Source organism: Simochromis diagramma, unplaced genomic scaffold (assembly GCF_900408965.1).
Source record: "Simochromis diagramma unplaced genomic scaffold, fSimDia1.1 OVJJ01000715.1, whole genome shotgun sequence".
Classification (NCBI taxonomy): domain Eukaryota; kingdom Metazoa; phylum Chordata; class Actinopteri; order Cichliformes; family Cichlidae; genus Simochromis; species Simochromis diagramma.
This window is the reverse complement of record NW_024387128.1, coordinates 96,182-118,363: the sequence shown is the minus strand read 5'-3', so window position 1 is coordinate 118,363 and position 22,182 is coordinate 96,182. Positions and strand designations below refer to the sequence as shown.

Genomic DNA, 22,182 nt, shown 5'->3' with positions numbered 1-22,182 from the left:
TTCAAGATTAGGCTTCAAACTTTCCTTTTTGCTAAAGCATATAGTTAGGGCTGGACCAGGTGACCCTGAATCCTCCCTTAGTTATGCTGCAATAGACGTAGGCTGCCGGGGATTCCCATGATGCATTAGACATGTACGTTAGTTTAACTGATGCATTTGTATGTCTCAGTCTCTCAGTTAATTGTAGTATGTTTATTTTTTTCTTTTGCAATAAACAGACAGTACCTATGAAACATTTAAATTAGCTCACCATTTTACATTTACATCTCTACTTGAAGCTGCTGTCAGAATGCAGCACAATCTCTCTGCCTTTGAATGACTGAAAAGCTATTTGGGTATAAACACTCAACACATTTTGCTTTTAATGACCATGAGCCTGTCAGAAAGCTTCATCTGGAACCAAATGAATAAAGCCTTTTGTTTTTAACTCATGTTGTTCTGCAGCAGCTCTATGAGGCTCTTGTTGTAATCGGCCACCTGCTGGGAGACGCTCTTGGCAACTGAGGCGTAGTCGCTCTCCTGGGATTTGGAGGCGATGACTGACGCTGCAGTTAAGGAAAAATCACTGAGCTCACAGACCTGGTGTCTCAGAGACCAGAGGTTTATAGAAGACAAACCGGGCGTCTTTTCGAGAGCTGGAAAATAAAACTAAATGTATGCACACATCTGACAAGTACTGCTCCTTTAATTACCTCCAAAAGCTACCAAAGCTGTAAAGAACTGGTCCTAGTGTTTAAAAAGCTCACTTTCTCTGGATGCTGGAGACTGAATAGAGGGCTTCTAGTGTGGATGAATTCATACGTCATATTTCTAAAGGATACATTCTTTCATCACAAAATTGTTCTGCTCCAGGTGCTGCCATTTCCTCTCCAGGTTAGCCAGCTAACGTTCAGACACATAAAGCAACACAAAACACAAGACTGCTGTGAGCTGAAGACGGGAAGGCAGGTGGTGAGGAGGAAGCTGAGTCAGAAGATTCAGTCTGTTTCCCGTGTACCAAAACACGACCAACCTGAGCGTGAGTCTCATTTTCTTGCAGTCTGGTCTTCAGGGCTTCATGTTTCTGGTTCATCTCCTCCAGCAGCTGTCCAAATGCATCTCGACGCTGAGTCAGCGACACCTGCTCCTCCTGCAGCCTCTGCAGCACAAGGAGAGAAAACAAAGTATAGTCAGTTCATTTTTTAAAACGGAGCTCCATTATTGATCTCCAGTATGGAAGCTCTCGGGGACAGTGGTGAGAAAGAACTCCCTTTTAACAGGAAGAGACCTTCAGCACAAAGAGTTTGCAGTTACCTTCTTCCTCTCCTCAGCTGTGAGCCTGAGGGTGTCCAGGTCCCTGTAGGTATGCAGCTCAGACTGCATGGTGCTGACACGCTCCTGCAGGGTGCTCAGCTCACCTGTGATCTTCCCCTCCAGCTGCTGCACCTTCTCCAGGTCCTGCTGCAGGCGCTGGGACTCTGTGCAGGGGCAGAGAAGGGGCTTTGTTCAGTGCTCGTGTTGTCGGGACGTAAATGTTCCAGACTTTAAGGTTAGAAATAAATGAATGTGATCTCTTTAGAAGTGAGGGAAACCCGACTGTGTGTGTCACCCACCTGTCGTCAGTCCTCTAGCGGTGCTCTCTGACTGGACCACCTCGGTCTCCTTGCTTACCAGCACTTCCTGCATGTCCCTCAGCTCACTGGCTGTCACTGTATCCACCCGACGGAGCCGCAACATGTTCTACAAAGACATGCACAGTTAGTGCAGTGGACCACGCTGTGTTTGTCCTCCCATTTCATCAGTGCTCCTCACCCTGCTGCAGTGCTCCAGGAGTGAGACAATGTTCTCCTGGCCCTGCTTTAGTCTCTCCTCCTCCTGAGCCCTGGACTCCTCAAATGACTCGAGGAACCCTGAGAAGAGGACAGAGGTTATATCCATGCGCTGCTAGTAGACAGTAGGTTCCCTCTAGTTCCTCCTGATAGTGGAAATCAAACTACTGTGTTTTGGTGACTCCTAACTGTCATCAATTAGGCTTCATGCTTTCACATACAGTGTTTGCATCAGCCCCCACATTCCCAAATGTGGGATCATCAGTGTTGATTATACAGATGAACAAATACATGCCTGTCAGCCTGCATCTGCTCAACTACTCTGCCCCACAGTCCAAGACATCAAGATGCAGTTTGTGTGTCTGTCAGTCGCCTGTGATGCTGACCGACTGACCGTCTCCTCTCAGTCGCTCCGTTAACTGTTGTATGTGTTCATTTTTTTCTTTTGCAATAAACGGACACAGTACGTAAGAAATGTTCTCGAAACACCGTAACTTTAAATGAGCTCGATTATGCTGCCTATGTCACAAGTGTTCGGTTCGACTGGGACTCACGGTCGATCTCCTCTTCCTTCCTCTTCAGCTCTTTGTATTTTTGTTGACATTCGCCTGTAGAAATGTTCAGAATATTGAAATCACATCAAAGGTGATTCAGGTTTAGAGTCCACCTTCATCCTGTGGGTTACCCTGAGCTGCTTCTGAGTCCTGCTCCAGGTGTCGGATCTCCTCTGTGATTTGTCTTCTCCTGTCCCGTATCTCCGTAAGCCTGAGTACACACAATATACACATATTCTTACACACACACACAGAAGTGACGAGTATCTAAGTACTTGTAATGAGTACATACTGCCTCTCCATGCTGGCAATTTCCTGGTTGTCCTCTTTGACCTGGAGAACAGAAGCACAGCTTCAGTCTTTGGTTTTTCACGTCTGCTAACATGAAGCTTCAGGAGCTCTGCTCACTGCTGTTTACAATCCATTCATCAGTTTGACCACATGATGGTGCTGTTGACTCTCTGAATCAATGCACACGTTTAGGATGAAGAACAGCCCTACTGTACATTACCACAGTAGCCTGGGTTAGCATTAGATAATCTAAACTTCAGTGTTATTAAGTTTACTTAATCAGAGAACATCGGAGAACAAAATAAAGTACCAGGACCCAAATGTCGCAGCTATAGTTGCTTTTTAATGCTGAAAGAGGGTTTTTGCCGGCGCAGACCCTGAATGTGTGGAGGCAGTGAACGCTGAGGAACCGAATTCCTCAACATGACTAAAACTACTCAACCAGACTGAAACTGAATTCATGTGATATCCTTGTAAAAGCCCGTTTCAGGAACACAAACAAATCTATTTCCTGTTTGTAAAAGTTTCTGTGATATTTCATCAAATCCCTCCCGTCCTCTGATGTAGCAATGACCAGCGCGCACACCTGCTTAAATAACTTCTCTCTCTCTTCCTGGGGTGAACCCAGGCTCTTCTGCTCCGCCTCCATCGTGTCTCGTTTGGCCTCCAGCGCTGACAAGGTCTCATGAAGCCGAACCATCTCCTGCTTTATCTGAGAGTGGGACAGCTCCTGCAACGAGGATCGTTCACGTAAAACACCCGCAGCCATGCTGTTCCTCCACCTCGCTCACACCGCCCCCTCCACCCGACTCACTGCTTCATAGTCCTCCTTCCTCGTTATTAGCACGTCCAGCTCCTCCTGCAGAACAGTCAGCTCCTGCAAAACAAAAGAATCAGCTGAGTACTTGCCAGAGTGAGATTTCATCGTGCCTGCTGACATGAACCAATCTCCTCTTTCCCCATAACAACTACAGCTTCACCTGCAGCAGTTCCTCATTAGTGGTTGTCATGGTGAAATATTTCTCTTGCTTTGCTGCCGGCATTGTTTGGACGACTTCATCAGCAACGCGCCTCTCTCTCCTGATCTCCTCCTCGATGGCCCTGATTGCCTCCTCTCTCCTGCAGAGCAAACAGAGTGGACAGAGTGGACAGAGTGAACAGAGTGGACAGAGTGCACGCAGACAGATAAAGGAAGCCAAAGAGTTTACAGTTCAATAACAGCCCACATCAGCTGACACGCTTCTACACATCAGCTAACATCGGGTCAGGCTATCTAAGCTGCTTAAGTTGTGGCACATGCACAAGCTGCTTTGCAACCCACCTCCTCGGGTTCCTCTGAGTCTATGGAGGCCCTGACTGAACACTGCACAAGCACAACGTTCCACATGAAAAATAAGGCAAAGCAGATGAAGAATCTAAAAAATTGTTGTTGTTTCTTAAATTAATTTTCATTCTTTACTACACCAACCAACGACAAACGGAGACAGAATCAAGCAGCGGTGGTCAAAGCTTCCTCCTGTTTCCTGCTCAGCTACATCACAGGACTGAAGCATAACTATGATCTGAAGCCGGCCGCATCAGTGAAACGCCTCTTTCTCTGAGATATTTTAACATAAAAACACAAATGCAATTCAATAATACATCTCAGTGTCTTTGCACTTAAACTGTAAGAAACAAATAAGCTTTCTTTTTAATTTTGGGGCCTTTTCAGCCCTTATTCCATAGAGACATGAGTGTGTGGGGGGGGACATGCAGCTTAGCGCGGCTCGGACTCAAACCCGGGCCTACCGCTCTCCGGCCACACGGCGTATGACCTCCTGATCATCCCACTGAGCTAAACCATAAATATGTTAAATTAGGTTCTGTGTTGTGCAGACTGTCCTGTAATTCAACAATGAACATTTTTGTCCTTTTTCTGTTTTTGTTTATGGTGAATCGAATCTAAGAATGATACATTTCTATAGCAGCCAGTGAAAAACGAGGAACTTTCTGCTGTTTATTGGTTTATCTACGACTTATTTACTTTGGTACAGTACGTGGTCATGGAGCACGTCCTCACCGTAGAAGATTTATGCCCTCCTTCACATTTTCCACAGTGGGCCAGACTGAAGACTTTGGAGGGCTGATCCTGGCCCATGGGCCTTATGTTTGACACCCCTGCTCTGGGACTGGTGGAGGAAGACTACAGCACCAAACTCTTGAATAAACATTCACATCATACGGTTACACTTGAACCTGACCCCTGTGATGTAGATCAGCTCCTCCAGTCTCAACATTCCCTCCTCTGTGCTGAAACCCGACTTTCCCAGAGACGGTGCAGTCGGGCTGCAATGCAGCTCCATCACATTTACATCAGTCTCTACTTCAATTCAATTCAATTTTATTTATATAGCGCCAAATCACAACAAAAGTCGTCTCAAGGCGCTTCATAGATACAGAGAAGAACCCAACAATCATATGACCCCTTATGAGCAAGCACTTTGGTGACAGTGGGAAGGAAAAACTCCCTTTTAACAGGAAGAAACCTCCGGCAGAACTTCAATGGAAGAGTAGGAATGTGGGAATTCTTGTTCAGCTGTCATGTACTTTTCTTGATTTTCCTCACAGGTATGTAACCCAGTCTGCTGCTGCTGGTGTGCCTGCTCACTTTCACAGTACTATTAATCATTACAATGTTTACAATAGTTTGCAAATGTTGCTAAAACATTTTACAATATCAAGAGTGTGAGTACACACACTTGGGTTTGCCGTGTCCACACAGGTGCACAGGTATGTTTGCTGAGACGAAGCAGCAGCAACACTGGCCTCTTTCATCTTCTACCTGCTTTTCATCCACTTTTTCTTTTCTCCGTCTGATCTTTCACACTCTTCTCCTTACTTTATGCTTTCTTTTCCATTCAGCCGTCATCTCTCCGTAAGAAGAGGTCATTAAAAGAACTAAAATGCTCGTCATTAATCATATTCAGTCATTTGCAGAATTATACCTTGAACTAGTTCACATATATATTTAGATGAGCCATTTCCAACAGTAACCTAAGAGATACTTGTAGGCAGAAGAAGGAAGACAGCAAAGATGGGAGGACCAACTTGATCAATCATAAACAGTTAGCACAGAGTGCACACTTGTTTTACAAGGAACAAAGGTCACTCGTACGCTGACTGCGTGAGAGTAACACAGGACTAAAGGTTCACCTTAGTGCGTGTAGAAGAACAGGTAAGATTCTTCTGCTACTTTTCATTAGTAAAAGATGATTACACAACAAGTATAAAGAGAAACAGTGTGAAAACCAGACAGGAATTGTGATTGTGAGATGCAGATGTGCGAGGTTAGTCAGCAGACACATTTCTACACGTCTCCTTTAAAAGAAGACGTGCGCTGAAGTTTCTTTTCTCTGTAAGACGTGAAAAAGACACTCCAGCATCAGTGTGCACTCACTCCCTAACACGGTGCTTTATCTCTACTGTACTCTGACCTCGGGCTTATGCTGCAAAGTGCCCGATTTCTCAGTTCACTGCACATACAAAGAATTCACATAGAAATATGAGGGCATAATGTTTTCTGTTAATGGAGTCCAACGCTGAGTCGTATATTTAAAGAGGAACATGACGTGCAATGATGGGTAATGTTTTTTTATCCTCAGGTTAGATGGCTTAATAGCTCCCGACTCTAAAGGGTATTTTCATCAGATTCTGAACAGTTTTTTTCCTTCTGCTCTTTGTGATGTCAGTGAGAACAGGTACGGTCATGTCAGCGAGCTGCGCTCCGCCTACCTGCTGTTTGAATCAAACACTTTAAACAAAATGTTGTCAAGCCTCAAGCTGCCTTTTACACTGTCACCATGCTGCTGTTTGGTAACAGGCACACACGGACGTTGTGGTAAAGTTTTATCCTGCTTTTTGATTCTAAGGGGCCATCATTGAAAAATCAGTGTAGTCTTGTTTTCATGTGAAACTGAGACCATCAGCTTATCGTGAAAGTGATAATAAGGTCAGTGATCAAGAGACGCAAGCACTGTTTTACTGTCGCCATATATTGGACTTTCTGCAGCACCCCCTGCTGGCCATTACTTAGAATGCACATTTATGGCACTTTGTATCACTCGTAGTATTTGTGAGTATTTGTCCCCATGACATGCTGTGCTTAGTGTAAACATTGGCCAATACTTATTTACAAAATCTTGTCTCACACTTTTAACCCCTGCACACTTTTCACAGCATACACTGAGATTTTTCATCTCTTTGTGGTCTTCAGGTGCTACCGTGTCACGCAACCTTGTTTTTAAGAGGCACAGCCAATCCAAAGAACGCTGGCTTAAAGGGGGAGGAGCTAAACATGTATTTCAGAAAATACATTTTACTGACAGGCTAAATAACTGTAACTTATGCAAACCTTGTGTATAAATGGAGTTGATGTTAGTCAGATTATTTTAGTCCAACTACATAATTTGCAACCAATTGGGCTTCGTCGATATCTGTGCCGTAGTAACGCTTTTTCAATCAAAAAGCTGAATTCTACCAGGCAAAAAATGAATTAATTACTGGTTTTGTTAAGAAATGAGCGTGTTTTCTCTGTCACGTGTTGGTTACAGGACTTTGTATCCATTTCTTTCAGTGTGGTGTGATGGAGAGGTGCTGGCAGCCTCTCCTCCTGCTGTGGCTCACTGCAGGGCTAGTGAAAAATAATGAGACAGTGAATTGTTCCTGTTCCACCCATCAGCTGACAGCAAACTTCACCAACAAACATCTTCAAGTCATCCCTGAAAACTCTGAAAATGTAAATGTTACCAAACTGATGATTGAAGGGAACCTAATTACTCTGAATGACACGGACCAGCAAGCACTAGCTAGCTATCCCAGCCTGGTAGAGCTTCACTTGGATGCTAACTGGATCACTGCTATTCCAGCCAAATACTTCTCTGTGGTGCCAAACCTCAGAGTGCTGTCTCTCGCCAGAAACAACATCAGCAGGTCAGTAGGCTAGCAAAAGTCTAACTTCTAACTAAATGCTAGTTAGCTGCTTTAAGTATACTGTGTGTTAAACACCAACCATTAAACTGGTTTGATTTTGATATTGGTGCATACTTGCTAAAACTTACTACTGTTGCATGTTAGTAATATATCCAAGTACAGTGTGGTATGTAATCAAGGTTAAAATAATTCTGCTGTGCTGTTTTTGTAGCCTTGACCCTCAGGCTTTCAGTGACCTGGAGGTCCTGACAGAGTTGGACCTGACCCACAACTTGCTAACAAGCCTCCCTGCACAGCTGATCAGTGGGCTGAACAAGTTACAGGTAAAACGAGCATTTCAAAAAGAATCTGCTAACTTAGAGTTTAGTTAGAACTAATCTAGACATGACATACATAAAGAAATGCATGCATGTGTATGGGGATTTAGGGCTGCACATGTAAGTGTTTCCTGTACAGGATGTGTTATTATTTCATTTACCTCGCTCTGTCTGGTCCCATCAGGTACTGAACCTACAGGGAAACCCCTGGAATTGTTCCTGTCCACTGCTGACCATCATTGGACAGATCGATGCAGCAAATGTTACCATGGGTAGTAGTTTTCATCACACAGTTTTAAATGTTGGCTGACCTGTGACCCTTTCTGGGAGCTAATGAGTCAATTACAGCAGTTTGAAAACTATAAACACTGCTCAAAAAAAGAAAGGAACACAAACACAGTTCATGAGTGTGCTGAGGACACGTGGCACATGTGAAAGGGTCTGGAGCAGCTGTAGAGAACGTTATGCTGCCTGTAACATCGTTCGGCATGACCAGATTGGCGGTGGGTCAGGAATGGTCTGGGGAGGCATATCTATGGGGGGGACACACAGATGTCTACAGGCTAGGCAACGGCACCTGCCTGATATCAGGGATCGGGACAACAGACTGGCTGCATCATGGTTTCACTTTTATTTGCGTTGTGTCTTTGAATTCGGCCCTCTCTAGGTTGATCATTTTCATTCCCATCTTTTCGTTCCTAAAACATTCCCCGGTCCATATCAGTATCCAGCATGGCTTTCCCCCCACTGAGACCAGTATGTGTTCAAAGTGTTCCTGAACTTTCTTTGAGCAGTGGATCTTTATTTGAAGGAATTTTAGTAGACACGGAGTATCTTGCTTGAATCTGCAGTGGCACATTTTTACTTACAATCTATGAGCCATGTAAGAGACTCGCACGGCTGGTATGGAGGTTTTATTTGAACCTTATTTGAAAGATTTGAAGTTGCAGATTTCAGTGATTCTCTTGGATCAATCAGTGAACTACATTATTTTCACATCATTCTTAAAGATTTATCCCAGTATTAAAGCCAAAAACACTACTTTGAATGAAAACAAGTACAAGTAGAGACAAGTAGGAGTGTAGTATAGAGAGATAATGAGGCCAGTGTTTAAAATCCCTTTCTATGTGAAGAAACTGTTCTCTAACTTTAGTAACTTAAAGAGCATGTACTGAAGGAAATGGTGTGTGGCTGCAGGAGGACCACAGGTCATCTGTGCATCTCCAGCAGAGCAGGCTGGACGAGATCTTCTTAATGCTGCAGCACTGTACTCCACATTATTACCCACCGTCACTCCAGACCCTCAGAAACCAAAAACACCGGTCCACCCTCAACAGACGTCGGGCCCATCAGTTATTATGACGACCACACAGTCAACCGGTCAGAACAACAGCATCAGCAAAGGTACGACATCGAGAGCTGCAGATCATTTTCTCCACTTAAATATGTGGACGCACAAATGCAAGCTTATAACCCCGTCTCCATCCTCAAACCCAAACTAGACCCGACTCCTGCGCTCGGCAACACGTGGAAATTCACAGCATCCGTCGCAATCTTGGCACTGGCCACCTCCATGCTCATCGTGTGTGCCGTCAAGGGGCCGTCCTGGTACAAGCTCTTCCACAACTACAGGCATCGGCAGTTACAACAACAAGTCGAGGAGGGCGACGAGGATTTTGTGTCAACAGAGTTCTCGGCGACGGGAAGACACCAGACCCATCAAACATTCAGCTTTGAACCAATGAACAGACAGATAGACGAGGAGCAGGAGGAGCAGGAGTACTTTGAGGATCCATATATCAGGAGAGAAGAGTGACATGCACGAGGAGAAACGACGATGATAAGAAACCAAACCACAAACACAATACAATCCATTCAGTGGCAACCTTGCTGTTTGATAAACACCGCTGAGTATTATCATTTCACGGGTCACAGAATCATTGTGTGAGAGCTGTACTGTTGGTCATTGAAGGAGCTTCTTTGCAACATCTCACAAATTCAGGCTCTTAACTCCACGGCCTGCATTGTTGCCCGGATACTTCCATTAGTACACTGTTGTCAGCTACGAGGAGTCTGCAACAACCCTAACTCCACTTTTTGACCACTAGAAGAACAATATTCAAGTACAGAACACTTCCTGTAATCTGAGCCATTAGTGTTAGTGTGTGAGCGCCCAGTTAGATCGACAGCTTTATCCTTGTTTGCACGGCACTAGAACGATGAAGTCACATGGTTTACAAGAGTTTTTACCTCTTCATGACTCGACAACACCAGCAGCAATGTGCAGTGTTATACAAACCTCAATTTACGGTGGTTTGAAAACAGTTTGCAAGTGTTTCAGATAAAAAACACTCCACGTGTTTGTTTGCTCACGGATCTACACGGCATTTATTTTTATTAAGAAAACTCCACTGCTGCTTCATCTTTACATAACAAGCAGTCATTTCCTGTTGTGTTTGTGTTCAAAAGTCTCATACCTGCACATATCTGATTCTTTTTAAATGTTTTATGACTCGCATGAAAACTAGCCATCAGGCTAAATTAAATAATGTCCTAGTACTTCATTCTGAAAATGATACTTCACAAAATAAATACGTTAAAGTGTATTTGTGAACATAAAACTGTCTAATGGAGACACAAGTGTCTTTATGAGAACACGTGCACTTACTCTCTCCTCTCAGTGAAGATGTTATCGATGCTTTCTGCCTCGCTGTCATTCTCAGCTTTCAACTAAACACAAGATCAAAAAGTTAAAGGGAGAATTTTCCCCTATATTTCCAGTTCATGAAAAAAAACTTTTATATTGTTTTGATGGATTACTTACTATGTTGTAGTCGTTGATCATTTCCTCCATCTCTGTGTTGGTGTTGAGCTTGTCCACAAGCTGGAAACACAATAAAAAAATACAAAAGTGAAGTAAAAACGAGTCCAGTGTTTAACGCATTCACTGAAAACTGGAAACACAACCTCACCAGTATAAAGGTTTTAAATGTGCAGTTGCTCTCAAACATAACATCGTAACACCTGCAATCAAATAGTTACTGTCCCTGAAGTGGGCAGTTTACATCGTCTATTTTAAGTCATCATGGCCGACTGCTTAAGCTAGACATTCCTCAACAACACAGTGAAAAAGTGGATACAATCTTTCAGTGTTTAACAACATTGTTGCTGTTTACCATATTGTAGTCAGCAAGCTGGCCTTGCATATCCTTAATCTCAGCAGCGAGGCCTTCAGCTCTGCAGCAGACACACATCACGGGGACATTATACAGAGTTCATCTGGATTCAGTGGATTTCATCTTTCACTCAACTATAACTGTTAAAGACGGGAATGAAACTTGGTCATAAAAGAAGAAGAAGAACACCACCCACCTCTTTTCATAAGAGAGATAGACGGAGTTCTCCTGGTTGTAGCTCTCAATCTCTTTGTGCAGTCTGCTGGTCTCTGTGGTCAACTCGTTGATCTTACTCCTGACAGAAGAACAAATTTCACATCGATAGAATTTTTCACGAGCAGCGTAAAAAGATCACATTTGAATCTATGGTGAAAATAGAAATGCATTTTAACTCAAGACCAACTCTAAGAAATGTGAATGTGCTCAGTATGTTTGCATCTTTTGTGAAGTGGTCTAGCTGACCTATGGTTTGTGCACTCCTTTACTTTGACATAAGTAGTTACTGTTAATGCCAGTGAGTATGTGTTACCTGAGAAGACCCAAGTAGTAGGACTTGTCCAAAATCTGTCTCTGAGGCCCTTTGGTAAAGGAAATGTGGGAGGGAGGTCACAGGTTTATTTATATATTAAACACAATCAGAAAAATATCCAAGAAGAAAACACACCTTTCATGCCAGTTTTCATCCCACTGAGCCCCTGCTGGGTGACCGGCCTCTCAGTCACTTTGATCTGTGCTGTCAGGACTCCGGGGGTGGCGACGGGGATGCCACCCCTCAAACCTGGATGAGCACTGGTCCCTGGGACCATCTGGAAGAGGAAATGCAGTGCCTTAGTTGTGGCTGTCACAAAATTGCATTTTCACTCTGAAATTATTTTAGCTGAAAGAATTCACAGTGACAATATTATCACGATATCTAAAGGAAATCTGACAATAACCATGTTACTCTCTCTAAACCTCATACTCGTCTTTTTTCTCATATTAGATACAACACACATGTAGGGAGGGGAAAACAGAGTCTGTACTCAGAACTGCACACAAGATTACAAAAGAAGCATGATGCAATGAAAATGCATCATAAGCACAATGTCCATTTTATTTTTGGTCTTTTTTCTTGCCAAAACTGGTCTATAGTGTTACACGTAGGCTCAGTAAAACCTGGCACTCATTTCTTGGGCGTGCAGAAACACACAGAATCAGCAAACAATTGTATTTTCAGACTGAACATAACACACTCAGAGTGATAATATCTCAAAGCTACAGCGTATCCATGCTGCTGATGGCTTACCCCAGTTGCAACACGCATAGCTGTAGGAGGAGGCTGGATAGCTGTAGGGGGTCTCCCAGCACCAGGGACCACAGATCCGCTGCGGCTCATCGGCCGGCCCATGCTGGATGGAGGCCGCTGGCTTGCCATGATGCCTAAAACCCGTGGACACACAAACAGGAACACTGAGTAACAAATCAGACACATGGAGCTGCTGGCTGGATTGAGCCATTTTTATGTTATTTCCTATATTTTTAACTTTGTAATTTATTGTATTATTTAATTTAGTTCAGTCTGTTACTGTTCCTGTTGCCTTGGAGCAACAGTAACCACATCATTTCCAGATGCTGTTACAGTTCGGTGCTTGTTGGTGAAATAAAAGGGCCACACTTGAAGACACTAAAGAATAACCTTTAACCCTGTGGTGCCTGTTAATTCATATACTGACATTTTCCACTTTAGATTTTACTAGCGCAACAGATCAGGCGGTCACGTGATTAGGAGTGGTAGCGAAAGGCTGAAGGCAATAAAGGGACTGATTTGTACCTCACAGTAACACAGAGCTTGTAAAGGAAATAAAGATGTGCACGCTGCTAAAAAGAGGAAAGAAGCTCCTCGGGGTGATTAAACCAAACTCTAAATAATAACAAATGTCACATGTTTACTTTGATTTAGAAACATGATTTGTTTCGTGTGCACAAACACTGCATCTACGCTGCACTGACATTACACTGACCCGCATCGCTGTAACGGCAGCTGTGCATCGTTATGACAGCGTCGTCTGTTAAAACCTACAATTTTGAAGCTTAGTTCGGCTATTGCTAACTTGTTAGCTGACACTTTTTCGCTTAGCTTCGTTTACGGAAGCCTCGGTAAACGTCCCGGCGTTAGCCGTGAGATAACGCAGCTTCTTACCTGAAAATGGTCTCTCTGCGGTCTGTTTTATACGCCTGTATAACTTCCAGTCGAAGCAGGCGTGCGGCGGGTTACCTGAAAAAGAATGAAACGCTAGCTGGAAGAAAGTCAGCGGCTCGAGATGATGTTGACGTTACCCCAGTAACCATCTTCTTCTTCACCTGAAATGGGAACAATGCAGGTTGGAGAATGTACGTCTGCCCCCCACCGACCAACAGGGGGACTACATGAGGTTCCAGTCTATCTGTACGCCGAAACACACACACACAAACAAACAAAGCAACTGTAGCTGTGTTCTTTGTACTGCCTCTCACATATCTCTATGAGAAAAGACTGAGAAACTAGTTGTTTCTTCTGTATTATCCCAATTTCATGGAGAGGTGAAGGATGCGACTGAACATCACCTTTATCTGACAGCCAATAAGAGCAGTCAATCAGGAAGTGCAACGCTCTATTTCACAGAACATTAGGCTAGGGAGGAACATTACACCTCAGCCTTGTTGCTTCATTGGTAAGGGAGGAGTAAATGGTTGATGGTTCATTAGTGTATTTCTTTTTATAGTATGCCTCATTCACCCATTCAACACCCATCCATACAAGCGCTTTTTTCTGTTCTTTTGAAGATGATGATGATGATGATGATGATGAAGCCTTTATTTGCCTGCAGCGAAATCGGACCTCTTCCAGCCATACATACATTACACAGACATCACATTGTGGAGACAGGTCAGAACAGGTATAGTATAGAAAAACAGGAGAGGAGAAAAAAAGAGAACTGAGCTCCTGATAGGGGATCAGTATGAGAACAGAAAACATGAATCTTCACACCGTGACACCATGAAAACACGTGACAAGCAACAGGGTTGGGTGAGTAGGGCTAGAGTAAGCCAATGTAGACAGCAGCATCGAGTCGTGGCATCTCTGCCCAGGTCCAGCTGACCCGCCGTCTGCATCAGATGGGGGCCAAGCATCAGGGCGTTTGGAATAGGGAAGGGAGTGAGTGTGCATCTGTGTCAGTGTACATGTGTATGTGTGCGTGTGTGTGTATCCTGTGTTCAACTTGAGGGAGAGTGTCCTTGCACCCGGTTGAGCGAAAGTCAGCAGTCCTTCAGCCAAACCAGGTGTCCTTGAAGGATCGGGTCAGAGAGACTAAACATAGTCCGGTTATCAGGGACAAGAATTTGTTGTTCAGGAGCTGCATGAGGGAGGGAGATGATTGTTTGGGTTAATGCGGACACCAGGTCTAACTATTTCCCATTGCAAAGCCGTGAGCTTCTGCAAGATCTTCCCATATGGTGTTCCAGAAACACAGTCTGAGTACTCACAGCTTGCCCGTCGTCAATCATGTCGGCGAGCCTAGTGGGGCTTTTGGAAAGCTGTAACCGCTTTCTTTGTTCTTCGATAAGCCAGGTCAGAGGCAGCTCCGATCAGCTCTGTTATCATGGTTCATAACGGTAGCTCTCGTTCAGTGTCCTCCATCGAGAGTGTCTCCAAGCACACGAACTGACCATCGAGTATCCGGCAGCAAATGTCTCTGCAGGACAATCAGGGCTCCCCCGAGCCCAAGCTTCTCATCAAGAGTGGAGTGTGTAACATTTACATTCAAATGATCGGGGTTCGGTATCTTGCCTAAGGAAACTTCGGCATGCGGACTGGAGCAGCCAGGGATCAAACCGCCAACGTTCCGATGAGTAGATGACCTGCTCTACTTCCTGGTCGACATCCTGGTCAACTCGGAGACAACAGAACAGGATTGTATGATGGACTTCATCTGCGTAGATTATGTATGAACTAAGTGTTGATGCTAAATACCTAAATGTGATGAATACAAACCCTCCAAGATGAAAGACAAGTTACAGATTTCATCTGCTTTCCGCATGGAACACAGAAAGGACAGAAATTAAACCGATCCAGATTTTTAGATCTGTTCTTTGTGCCAAACGGGATGTAGCTGTGTGATCAGTGAGTGATCAACAGGAAGGAGTGTAATTCCTGTGCGGCGCTGTCCTGACTGAATCTGATCCATAGCATCATGTCAACATATAATCTTTCAGCACATGATGTACTCACCTGTACAAGTTATCTTTTCCACTGAATGTTCTGATTATATTCTGTGACCACAGCAAGTCGATAACAGAACAATTTATTCTGTGCTTGTTATTCTTCTCGGTCAAAAGGCACAGAGACTGCTGTTGCACATCTGGCTCCTTTGCAAAAGCAAATTAAAACCTCACGAAACTTCAAATTTACATAACAGCCATGAAGAACTAAGGGAATCTCAAAAGCAAAAGTGGGTCCCAAAGGGATCTGCATGCATGCTCGAACAACAAGTTTAATCTTCTGAAAGGTCACAGGAACACACAACGTCCCGTAAACAACCAAAGGCCTCTGATGGATGATGGCAAAGATCACAGGGCTGTGTCAACAAATGTTTTTTCTGGACAGAGACCAAAAAATGAGAATCATGATGTTATGAGAGGAAAAACAGGATAAACGCTGCAATGTAAGAAATCAGAGATAAGACAAGAAGTTTGGGCTTTATGCCTCATCTGGGTCAGCATTTTGATCCAACCCCGACGTCATGATTCTCGTGAAGCAGATTCAAGAAACCACTAGATGGCAACAGGTCAGCATCTCCCTCTCTTTGTTAAACGACAGTAATGAGAGTTTTTATTCTCAGCAACTAATACTTTACTTATTGTTGTAATAAAGAAACAAAATATATGTCACATTTCTTCTCATCGTTTCATTTTTTGTTGGCTTCCCTTCAAGGTATTAAAATTCAGATTGACCCTTTGTTTACAGTAACGTGGTATTTCATATAGAGATTTTAGCACAGATGGGTCTTGTATAACTGTACTTTCAGAAAGAAAAAGAAACAAAGAAAGCATAAATTTTACATGAGGAATGTGTGAAATCAAATTTCACACTGTTATTGTTCAGTACTGCAGATGTTATAGCTGTCATTGCTATGGGGATAGCTGTAGGAATGCTTGTTCCTCTATCCCCTCCTCTAACGCTGTCCACAGCTTTCACACTCGTCCCTCCTTTACCGTGTGCCCTGTTAAACATCAGCACACACACATTAAATGTTTTCTCTTTTTTTTCCTTTTCAAATGCAAAAATCCTCACGACAGTTGTCTGGATACCTTTTCCCCAAACTAAAACCACAGTTTACCTTTCAGACAAACTCATTTTGATACTTTTTTATATATCAAACATGACAATGGATACAATTGTTGGATAATGGATACAACAATGGATACAATTGTTGGATACAATGGCTACAACAATGGATACAATTGTTGGATACAATGGATACAACAAAAGTCGCCGTGATTTGGCGCTACATAAATAAAATTGAATTGAATTGAGTTTTAACACCTGTTTTTATTGGTTGCTCTTGAGTGTAAACAGTTTGAATCAAAATGAAATCAAACACAATATGATTTAAAGAAGTTTTACGTAGCACTTTTTTAAGTGCCATAACACAAGGCCAACACATTTACATGTGCTGCTGATACTTGTGCACTGTATGGAAAGCCAGGTTCCCAAGGGCAACGCCGCAGCTAGGTGGTATCCCACACTGTTTGCCGGGAACGATCTGGAATCAGGCTGTTTGCTTTCTGGGGCCTTTTGTCTTTCAGCAAAAACATTCCCGACATGGGGGCAAGCAGAGCACGCTGAGGGGGTAGCAGTTCAGACCAAGCAGGGCGGATACAGGGCATCCAGCATCCTGGATACCCGCTGCTGCTAAACCTCATCCATGGCGACGCATCGGAGGATTATCAGAGCTCTCGAGGCTCAGCTTCTACACCACTGCCATATTACATGAGTGGGTCGAGCTGGTGTTATACATACTTTAATATTTAGCTCATTTGATCTTCATTTGAAGCAGTAAAAAAACAAGACTGCATGAAACACAGAATAGAATTTAAGTGCCACTTTTATAATCTGGCAACAAATTACTGTGACTACATGTACATTTATGCAATTGTTTCAGTTTTCTTTAATAAAGATGATATGTGTCAACCACTTTTAGACTCCTGCATAAGTGCCGTTGTAGAAGAAAGGCTGATCTGTCACACAGTGACCTATGACCTCGGGTGTCCATCTCTGGATCTTGGGCTTGCCGTCTTGGCCTGGCCGGACAATGACAGTGCTTCTGGACGCCACGGAAGGGTCTTCATTGAAGAAGTTGAAAGGCCTGAGAAAGAAGCCCACGGCATTTCCCGGAGTTGCAGTGTTGGGGATGTCCTCTGAGTGAGGCACATGTAGGAAACCCACTGTCACCCAGGCTACCAGGTCCTGCATGCAGAAGAGTAAACACGACCGTGGAATTTTTACTATAGTGCTCAGATTAGCTGTTTTTTATCTACTTAAAGGCCAAACGAAAGAACGTGTGTCATTCTTGAGTTACTGTGATGATGAATGATTCTTTTGAAAAGAGAAAAGCTAAACTAACGACATAAACTCTTAGAAGGACGCTGTCCATCAGTGTATTGTGACTCATTACATAGTTACTCTCTGAAACCAGTAAAAACAGGATGTGAATTACATTTGAGATAGGTGACTGTATCGGTTAAGCTACTGGAGCTTGCTAAACCTGTTAGCGAGCACTGAGATGTGTTTGTCCTAAAAAAGTAGATTTAAACAACATTATTAATGTTGGCTTTTTCTGTGGAATATATTTCAGGTTTATTTTCGATGAGAAAGCTCTCAGTTTAACTTCATGCTGAGGTTAGCACAGTGTGGAAATATGGGACAATAAGGTATACGTGGATCGAGGTTTGCTACTGCACCTGATTGACTATGTCCTCGTTGTTGCGGATGTAGTTCTCAAAGGACACCGCAGGTTCCCATGGGTCATTCTGGGTGTATATGCTGCTGCTGGTAGCTTCGCTATCCTTATGACGTGTCACAGCCAGAGGATATCTAGGCGGAAACATTTGACCAGGAAACATTTGTCTGTCATTCTGACAGATGACAGGTGAAGAAAACATAGAGACAAAGTGCCGCCTTGTGCTGTGAGCACCTACTTGTATGAACTTGTAGTAATGTCTGTAAGAGTGGTACGTTTTTATATTTGTATGTTAGAGGAGTCACAGATGTGGATTTGGGAGAATCATACAGCAAGTTAGATGAATGCCAAGTATGTGAGTTCAGCACGAAGATGCACAGTGGCTACATTCAGAGCATTTCCACCAGGAGGAAATAATGAGTATTTTTCTCATTATCAACATAAAGACCAAGTGGGAAAGTACCACAGCTGGCCTCATTCATACACTGTGATCAGTGATTTCACCTGTATCAGCACATTTGCCAATTCATTTCTAACATCTTTATGGTTTTTTCAAGTTGTTTTTATGCATAGAAATGAATAACTGATTATACCTAGTCAACGAAACAACATGTTACCTGGACCAGCTGATGCCATTCTCCTCTCTCCAGCCTCTTGGGAGGACACTGTGTGCATGTGAGTTAAACTGAATCCGGTAGCCCTTCTGGTGGCCCCATTTATTCTTCTTATTGGGGTTGTAGAAGTGCACGTAGCGGGGAAACTTTTTGCCAAAGCGGAAGGCGGCCGATCGCTCGGTCCTGTGTTCTGTCCTGTGGAGCTTGGACTGGACGATGAAATGCTTTGGGCTCCATGGATTTGTGAAGTTCACAAATTTGAGATCCAGGGTCTCAAAGCTGTTTTCTCGACCTGAGAGGGGAAAGAGCTGTCAGGAGAGTCTGGTCTGGTGATGCCTCTACAAAAATATTGATTTTGCATGAGAAATCTCTAGGTGTAACAGAGTTGTCCACATCAATACAAGATGTTGTTAGTTATTCACTTAAACGTGTCGCGTAGCCAAGATCAAATGATGGGTAAAGTCCACAAAGCCTATTTATCTGGCACGGCATCTGTAAAAGGCTTAGTCATAGCTCAGAGAGAGGTGCCCTTTTGCCATTATCAGTGAACTGAGGCCACATTGTGCTGTGTGTGTTAGAATAATAAAGCCAAACAACTTCACAAAGCGTCTTGTTCTCTTAATTCTCAGCATTTATTTTCATTTCTGTATTTGAGCAGTTTCTATGGGGGTGTGCAAGCAAAAAGAGAACGTGTTTATGCTTAAATTAGTTGCAGGATAGACAGAAAAAAATCACGTGACTTCACTATGATACTCACCATCAATATCCAGGTCCACTTTATAATGGATGAGGTGTGTGTGCAGGTTACCCAGCACGTAGTTGTACACCTTTGAACCATAGTGAAGGCCGTTAGGTGTAAAGAAAGTGGCGTGGATGTATCCAGTAGCACTGACCTTCACTTCGACCACCCCATTCGGGTAGAAGAGGAAGTCCCAGATATAATCATAGTTGTAAACTGTTGAGGTTGTCCGCAGCACGAGCACAGTGTTTTCCAGCCCTCCAAAGAAATTATAGCCCCCCTGAAAGTCGGAATTAAAATGCCTCCTCAGAGGCATAGCCATTGTCATCTCAAAAATACAGAGAGCATTCTTATGGTGCACAGGTTTGTCTGTATCAAAGTAGTGGTAAAGGTCAATAAAAGTGGCAATTTCTGGGCAGTCAATTCCTGGTGCCAGCTCAAAAGTCGAGGTGCCCATTGCCCAACCTGCATCGATGTACTTTGTTTGCATGGCTGCAGGAGTATCACCAGCATAGAAGGCTATAGCTTCCTGGAGGCTGATCTCATAGGCGATTCTTTCTCCGTTGAAACGGAGATCAAAGACTTGCAGCCCAGCAGATGAGCGGACTCGATATGCAAAAGACCATCCTGCATATTCAACAAAGTTGCGATCGATGTGGTAGCGATGCCCCTGAGGCTCAACGAGCTTTGGCCCATGGATATTCGTGGGAGTGTTGATCTGACCGCGAGGTATGTAGGTAGAGTAAAAGTCGTCATCGCTGTGATCAGGTAGTTTCAGCTTTTCCACTTCCCCTGATTCATACTTTTCTACCAGTTCCTCGACGCTGTCAAAATACACGCTGTTGTACCAAACCTTTTCAACAGTCCACTTTTCCGGATCCAGGTCCTGGTGGTTGACGAGTACCTCAAATCCAATTGGGTGGATGAAATAACCTTCCACAAACTTCTGCAACATGATCCAGGTTCTCCTCTCCCCTGGATCCAGCCCGCGAGGGGCTATGTCTGAGAATGTCAGGCAACGGTTAGAGCAGTTGCTATAAGAAAACCCTCCTGTGGTCTCAAACAGGAGTTTGTGAGCTTTGTTTGAGATCTTCTTGAGGATGTCATTGATATGGTCATACTCTACCACAGTAATAGGTCTGGACTCAAACGTTACGGGCTTTGCCCCTTTGAAAGTCTTGACTTCGTGGGATGTTGGGGACGGCAGAGGACTGACAATATACTCGGTAATGTTGGGCTGGGCCTGGTTTCCAAACTGGATAATGACCCGAGCTTGGCGTGGGGGTTTGGCGTGTCCACGGTCCAGAGCTTTTAGGGCCTCATGCTTCTTGGGTAAATGGAGTTCCATCAGTAGGATACTGTTCTTATTCAGAGCCCTGCTACGAGCTTTAGTAAGCGCCATCTCTGGAATACCGTGCAGGTAGGCCCGCACAGCTTTCATCTCGTGCACCGTGAGGTCAGCAAATATGGGCGCACCATGATGAGCCCATTCTCTGGATCTGGAAGCAATGCAACCAGCCAAGCACACGAGCTGCAGCAGGCAGAGAGACTTCATGGCTGTAAGGGCAAGATGGTGAGGCTCCATTAGCGATTTTACAGGTCTTACAGCAAATCATGTATGCAGTTGCAGCTTCATTGCTCCTTATCCACACTCTAATAACTTTTCTTTTATAGCTCTTGTGTATATTTGCAATGAGCAGAAAGACAAAGCAGAGTGCCATACTCCCCAACAGAACGCAAAAGAAAAGCCTTTCTCACCTTGATTCCTCTTCTTCTCTTCACAGCTGGATAAGGCAGTTCTCCCTCATTCACGCAAACTGTATCAGCCCCAGTTGCAACACACTGCTGTCCCTCCCTCCGTTCGCCCTGCTTTGTTTATGCTGCACACAAAACAGAAACAGCAGCATTGAGTGCTCTTTCAAAGGACACTGACAAATCAGTGCTTATTTAAATATCAAAATTCCCATTAAGTCACTCGTGCTTGTGCTTGCATAATGGAGTTTATGTAACAGTGCGACAAGTGACGCGTGGAGTAGATTCTTGCTTCCTTGGAAACCATTTGCAGCCTCATATCAAGGAAAAATAAATAAATCAGCGACAGTACCTGTAGTCCTGCTCCTGATGTAAGGGGAGGCTGTACAGTCCGTCCCTCTGCTTCAGCAAATGATCGCGTCAGTGTACCGTTACTAATCTTTAACCTCTGATTTTGCAGTGAAAGAGGCTGATTGGCTGACAGCGGGTTGTAAATGTGATTCTTTAAATAATTGATCCTTCAAAGGCAAGGTAAGCACCTTGCAATAACATGGCAATTCATGGTGCTTTGGACGAGGACGAGAAACATAAAGGACACGCGAAAGGCACATAAAGAAAAACTGAAGACAAACAGTACAGAACGAGTTCTGAATTAACTGCAGCTGGATGTTATGCTTTTGCGAGAGGCCTTTAAAAATGTTTTCACTTGATATGAAGGAATTTGAAGGGTTTGTGAAATCCTGCTTAGATGTACAGGACATGGTTTGGTGAAGGAGAGCCACTTCATCACCACTAAATAAATAGCTAGTATGACAGGGATACAAAACATATTCCAATGTTGTCAGAAGATTAAAGATTATATTCACTTATCTGGCAGCTACGTGACATCAGTGCAGGGAGCACAGCTTTGAAAACTGGAAAATCCCAAATCTGCCATGGGATTAATGTACATAGTTGTTGCATTGCACAGGGGAAAACGTGTA

At 43.8% G+C, this 22,182-nt stretch overlaps 3 protein-coding genes across 3 annotated transcripts; 1 reads left to right on the top strand and 2 right to left on the bottom strand.

Annotated features, from left to right (window-relative positions):
- Positions 1 to 224: 224 nt before the first annotated feature.
- On the bottom strand, positions 225 to 13,447 carry ift74 (intraflagellar transport 74). Its single transcript, XM_040047090.1, has 20 exons — positions 13,294 to 13,447; positions 12,400 to 12,533; positions 11,779 to 11,920; positions 11,644 to 11,692; positions 11,311 to 11,409; positions 11,115 to 11,175; positions 10,763 to 10,822; positions 10,607 to 10,668; positions 3,634 to 3,772; positions 3,468 to 3,530; positions 3,240 to 3,383; positions 2,655 to 2,695; positions 2,494 to 2,573; positions 2,363 to 2,416; positions 1,792 to 1,889; positions 1,593 to 1,719; positions 1,294 to 1,457; positions 1,013 to 1,138; positions 822 to 882; positions 225 to 539 (listed from the first exon to the last, which is right to left on the bottom strand). Exons 2-20 carry the CDS (start codon positions 12,526 to 12,528, stop codon positions 424 to 426), a joined length of 1,815 nt encoding a protein of 604 aa, XP_039903024.1. The 5' UTR covers positions 12,529 to 12,533; positions 13,294 to 13,447; the 3' UTR covers positions 225 to 423.
- LOC120743448 (leucine-rich repeat-containing protein 19-like) lies at positions 6,894 to 11,112 on the top strand. The gene is made up of 5 exons (XM_040047091.1): positions 6,894 to 7,621; positions 7,833 to 7,944; positions 8,123 to 8,210; positions 9,136 to 9,342; positions 9,441 to 11,112. The coding sequence occupies exons 1-5, from the start codon at positions 7,275 to 7,277 to the stop codon at positions 9,752 to 9,754; spliced, it is 1,068 nt and encodes a 355-aa protein (XP_039903025.1). The 5' UTR covers positions 6,894 to 7,274; the 3' UTR covers positions 9,755 to 11,112.
- A 3,292-nt stretch (positions 13,448 to 16,739) lies between the features above and the next one.
- aoc1 (amine oxidase copper containing 1) lies at positions 16,740 to 21,669 on the bottom strand. The gene is made up of 6 exons (XM_040047089.1): positions 21,552 to 21,669; positions 21,206 to 21,327; positions 19,466 to 21,004; positions 18,712 to 19,000; positions 18,096 to 18,228; positions 16,740 to 17,601 (listed from the first exon to the last, which is right to left on the bottom strand). Exons 3-6 carry the CDS (start codon positions 21,000 to 21,002, stop codon positions 17,332 to 17,334), a joined length of 2,229 nt encoding a protein of 742 aa, XP_039903023.1. The 5' UTR covers positions 21,003 to 21,004; positions 21,206 to 21,327; positions 21,552 to 21,669; the 3' UTR covers positions 16,740 to 17,331.
- Between the last annotated feature and the right edge of the window lie 513 nt (positions 21,670 to 22,182).

Excerpts from the sequence above, each read along its gene's own strand:
- LOC120743448 (XM_040047091.1), top strand. The coding sequence starts at position 7,275 with ATGGAGAGGTGCTGGCAGCCTCTCCTCCTGCTGTGGCTCACTGCAGGG. Across the intron at positions 7,945-8,122 it reads GTGGGCTGAACAAGTTACAG|GTACTGAACCTACAGGGAAA; the intron begins GTAAAACGAGCA and ends TGGTCCCATCAG. Across the intron at positions 8,211-9,135 it reads TGCAGCAAATGTTACCATGG|GAGGACCACAGGTCATCTGT; the intron begins GTAGTAGTTTTC and ends GTGTGGCTGCAG.
- ift74 (XM_040047090.1), bottom strand. The coding sequence starts at position 12,528 with ATGGCAAGCCAGCGGCCTCCATCCAGCATGGGCCGGCCGATGAGCCGC. Across the intron at positions 1,720-1,791 it reads TCCTGGAGCACTGCAGCAGG|AACATGTTGCGGCTCCGTCG; the intron begins GTGAGGAGCACT and ends ATGTCTTTGTAG. Across the intron at positions 1,458-1,592 it reads CGCTAGAGGACTGACGACAG|AGTCCCAGCGCCTGCAGCAG; the intron begins GTGGGTGACACA and ends GCCCCTGCACAG.
- aoc1 (XM_040047089.1), bottom strand. The coding sequence starts at position 21,002 with ATGAAGTCTCTCTGCCTGCTGCAGCTCGTGTGCTTGGCTGGTTGCATT. Across the intron at positions 18,229-18,711 it reads AATGGCATCAGCTGGTCCAG|ATATCCTCTGGCTGTGACAC; the intron begins GTAACATGTTGT and ends GTTTCCGCCTAG. Across the intron at positions 17,602-18,095 it reads ACGAGGACATAGTCAATCAG|GACCTGGTAGCCTGGGTGAC; the intron begins GTGCAGTAGCAA and ends TTCTGCATGCAG.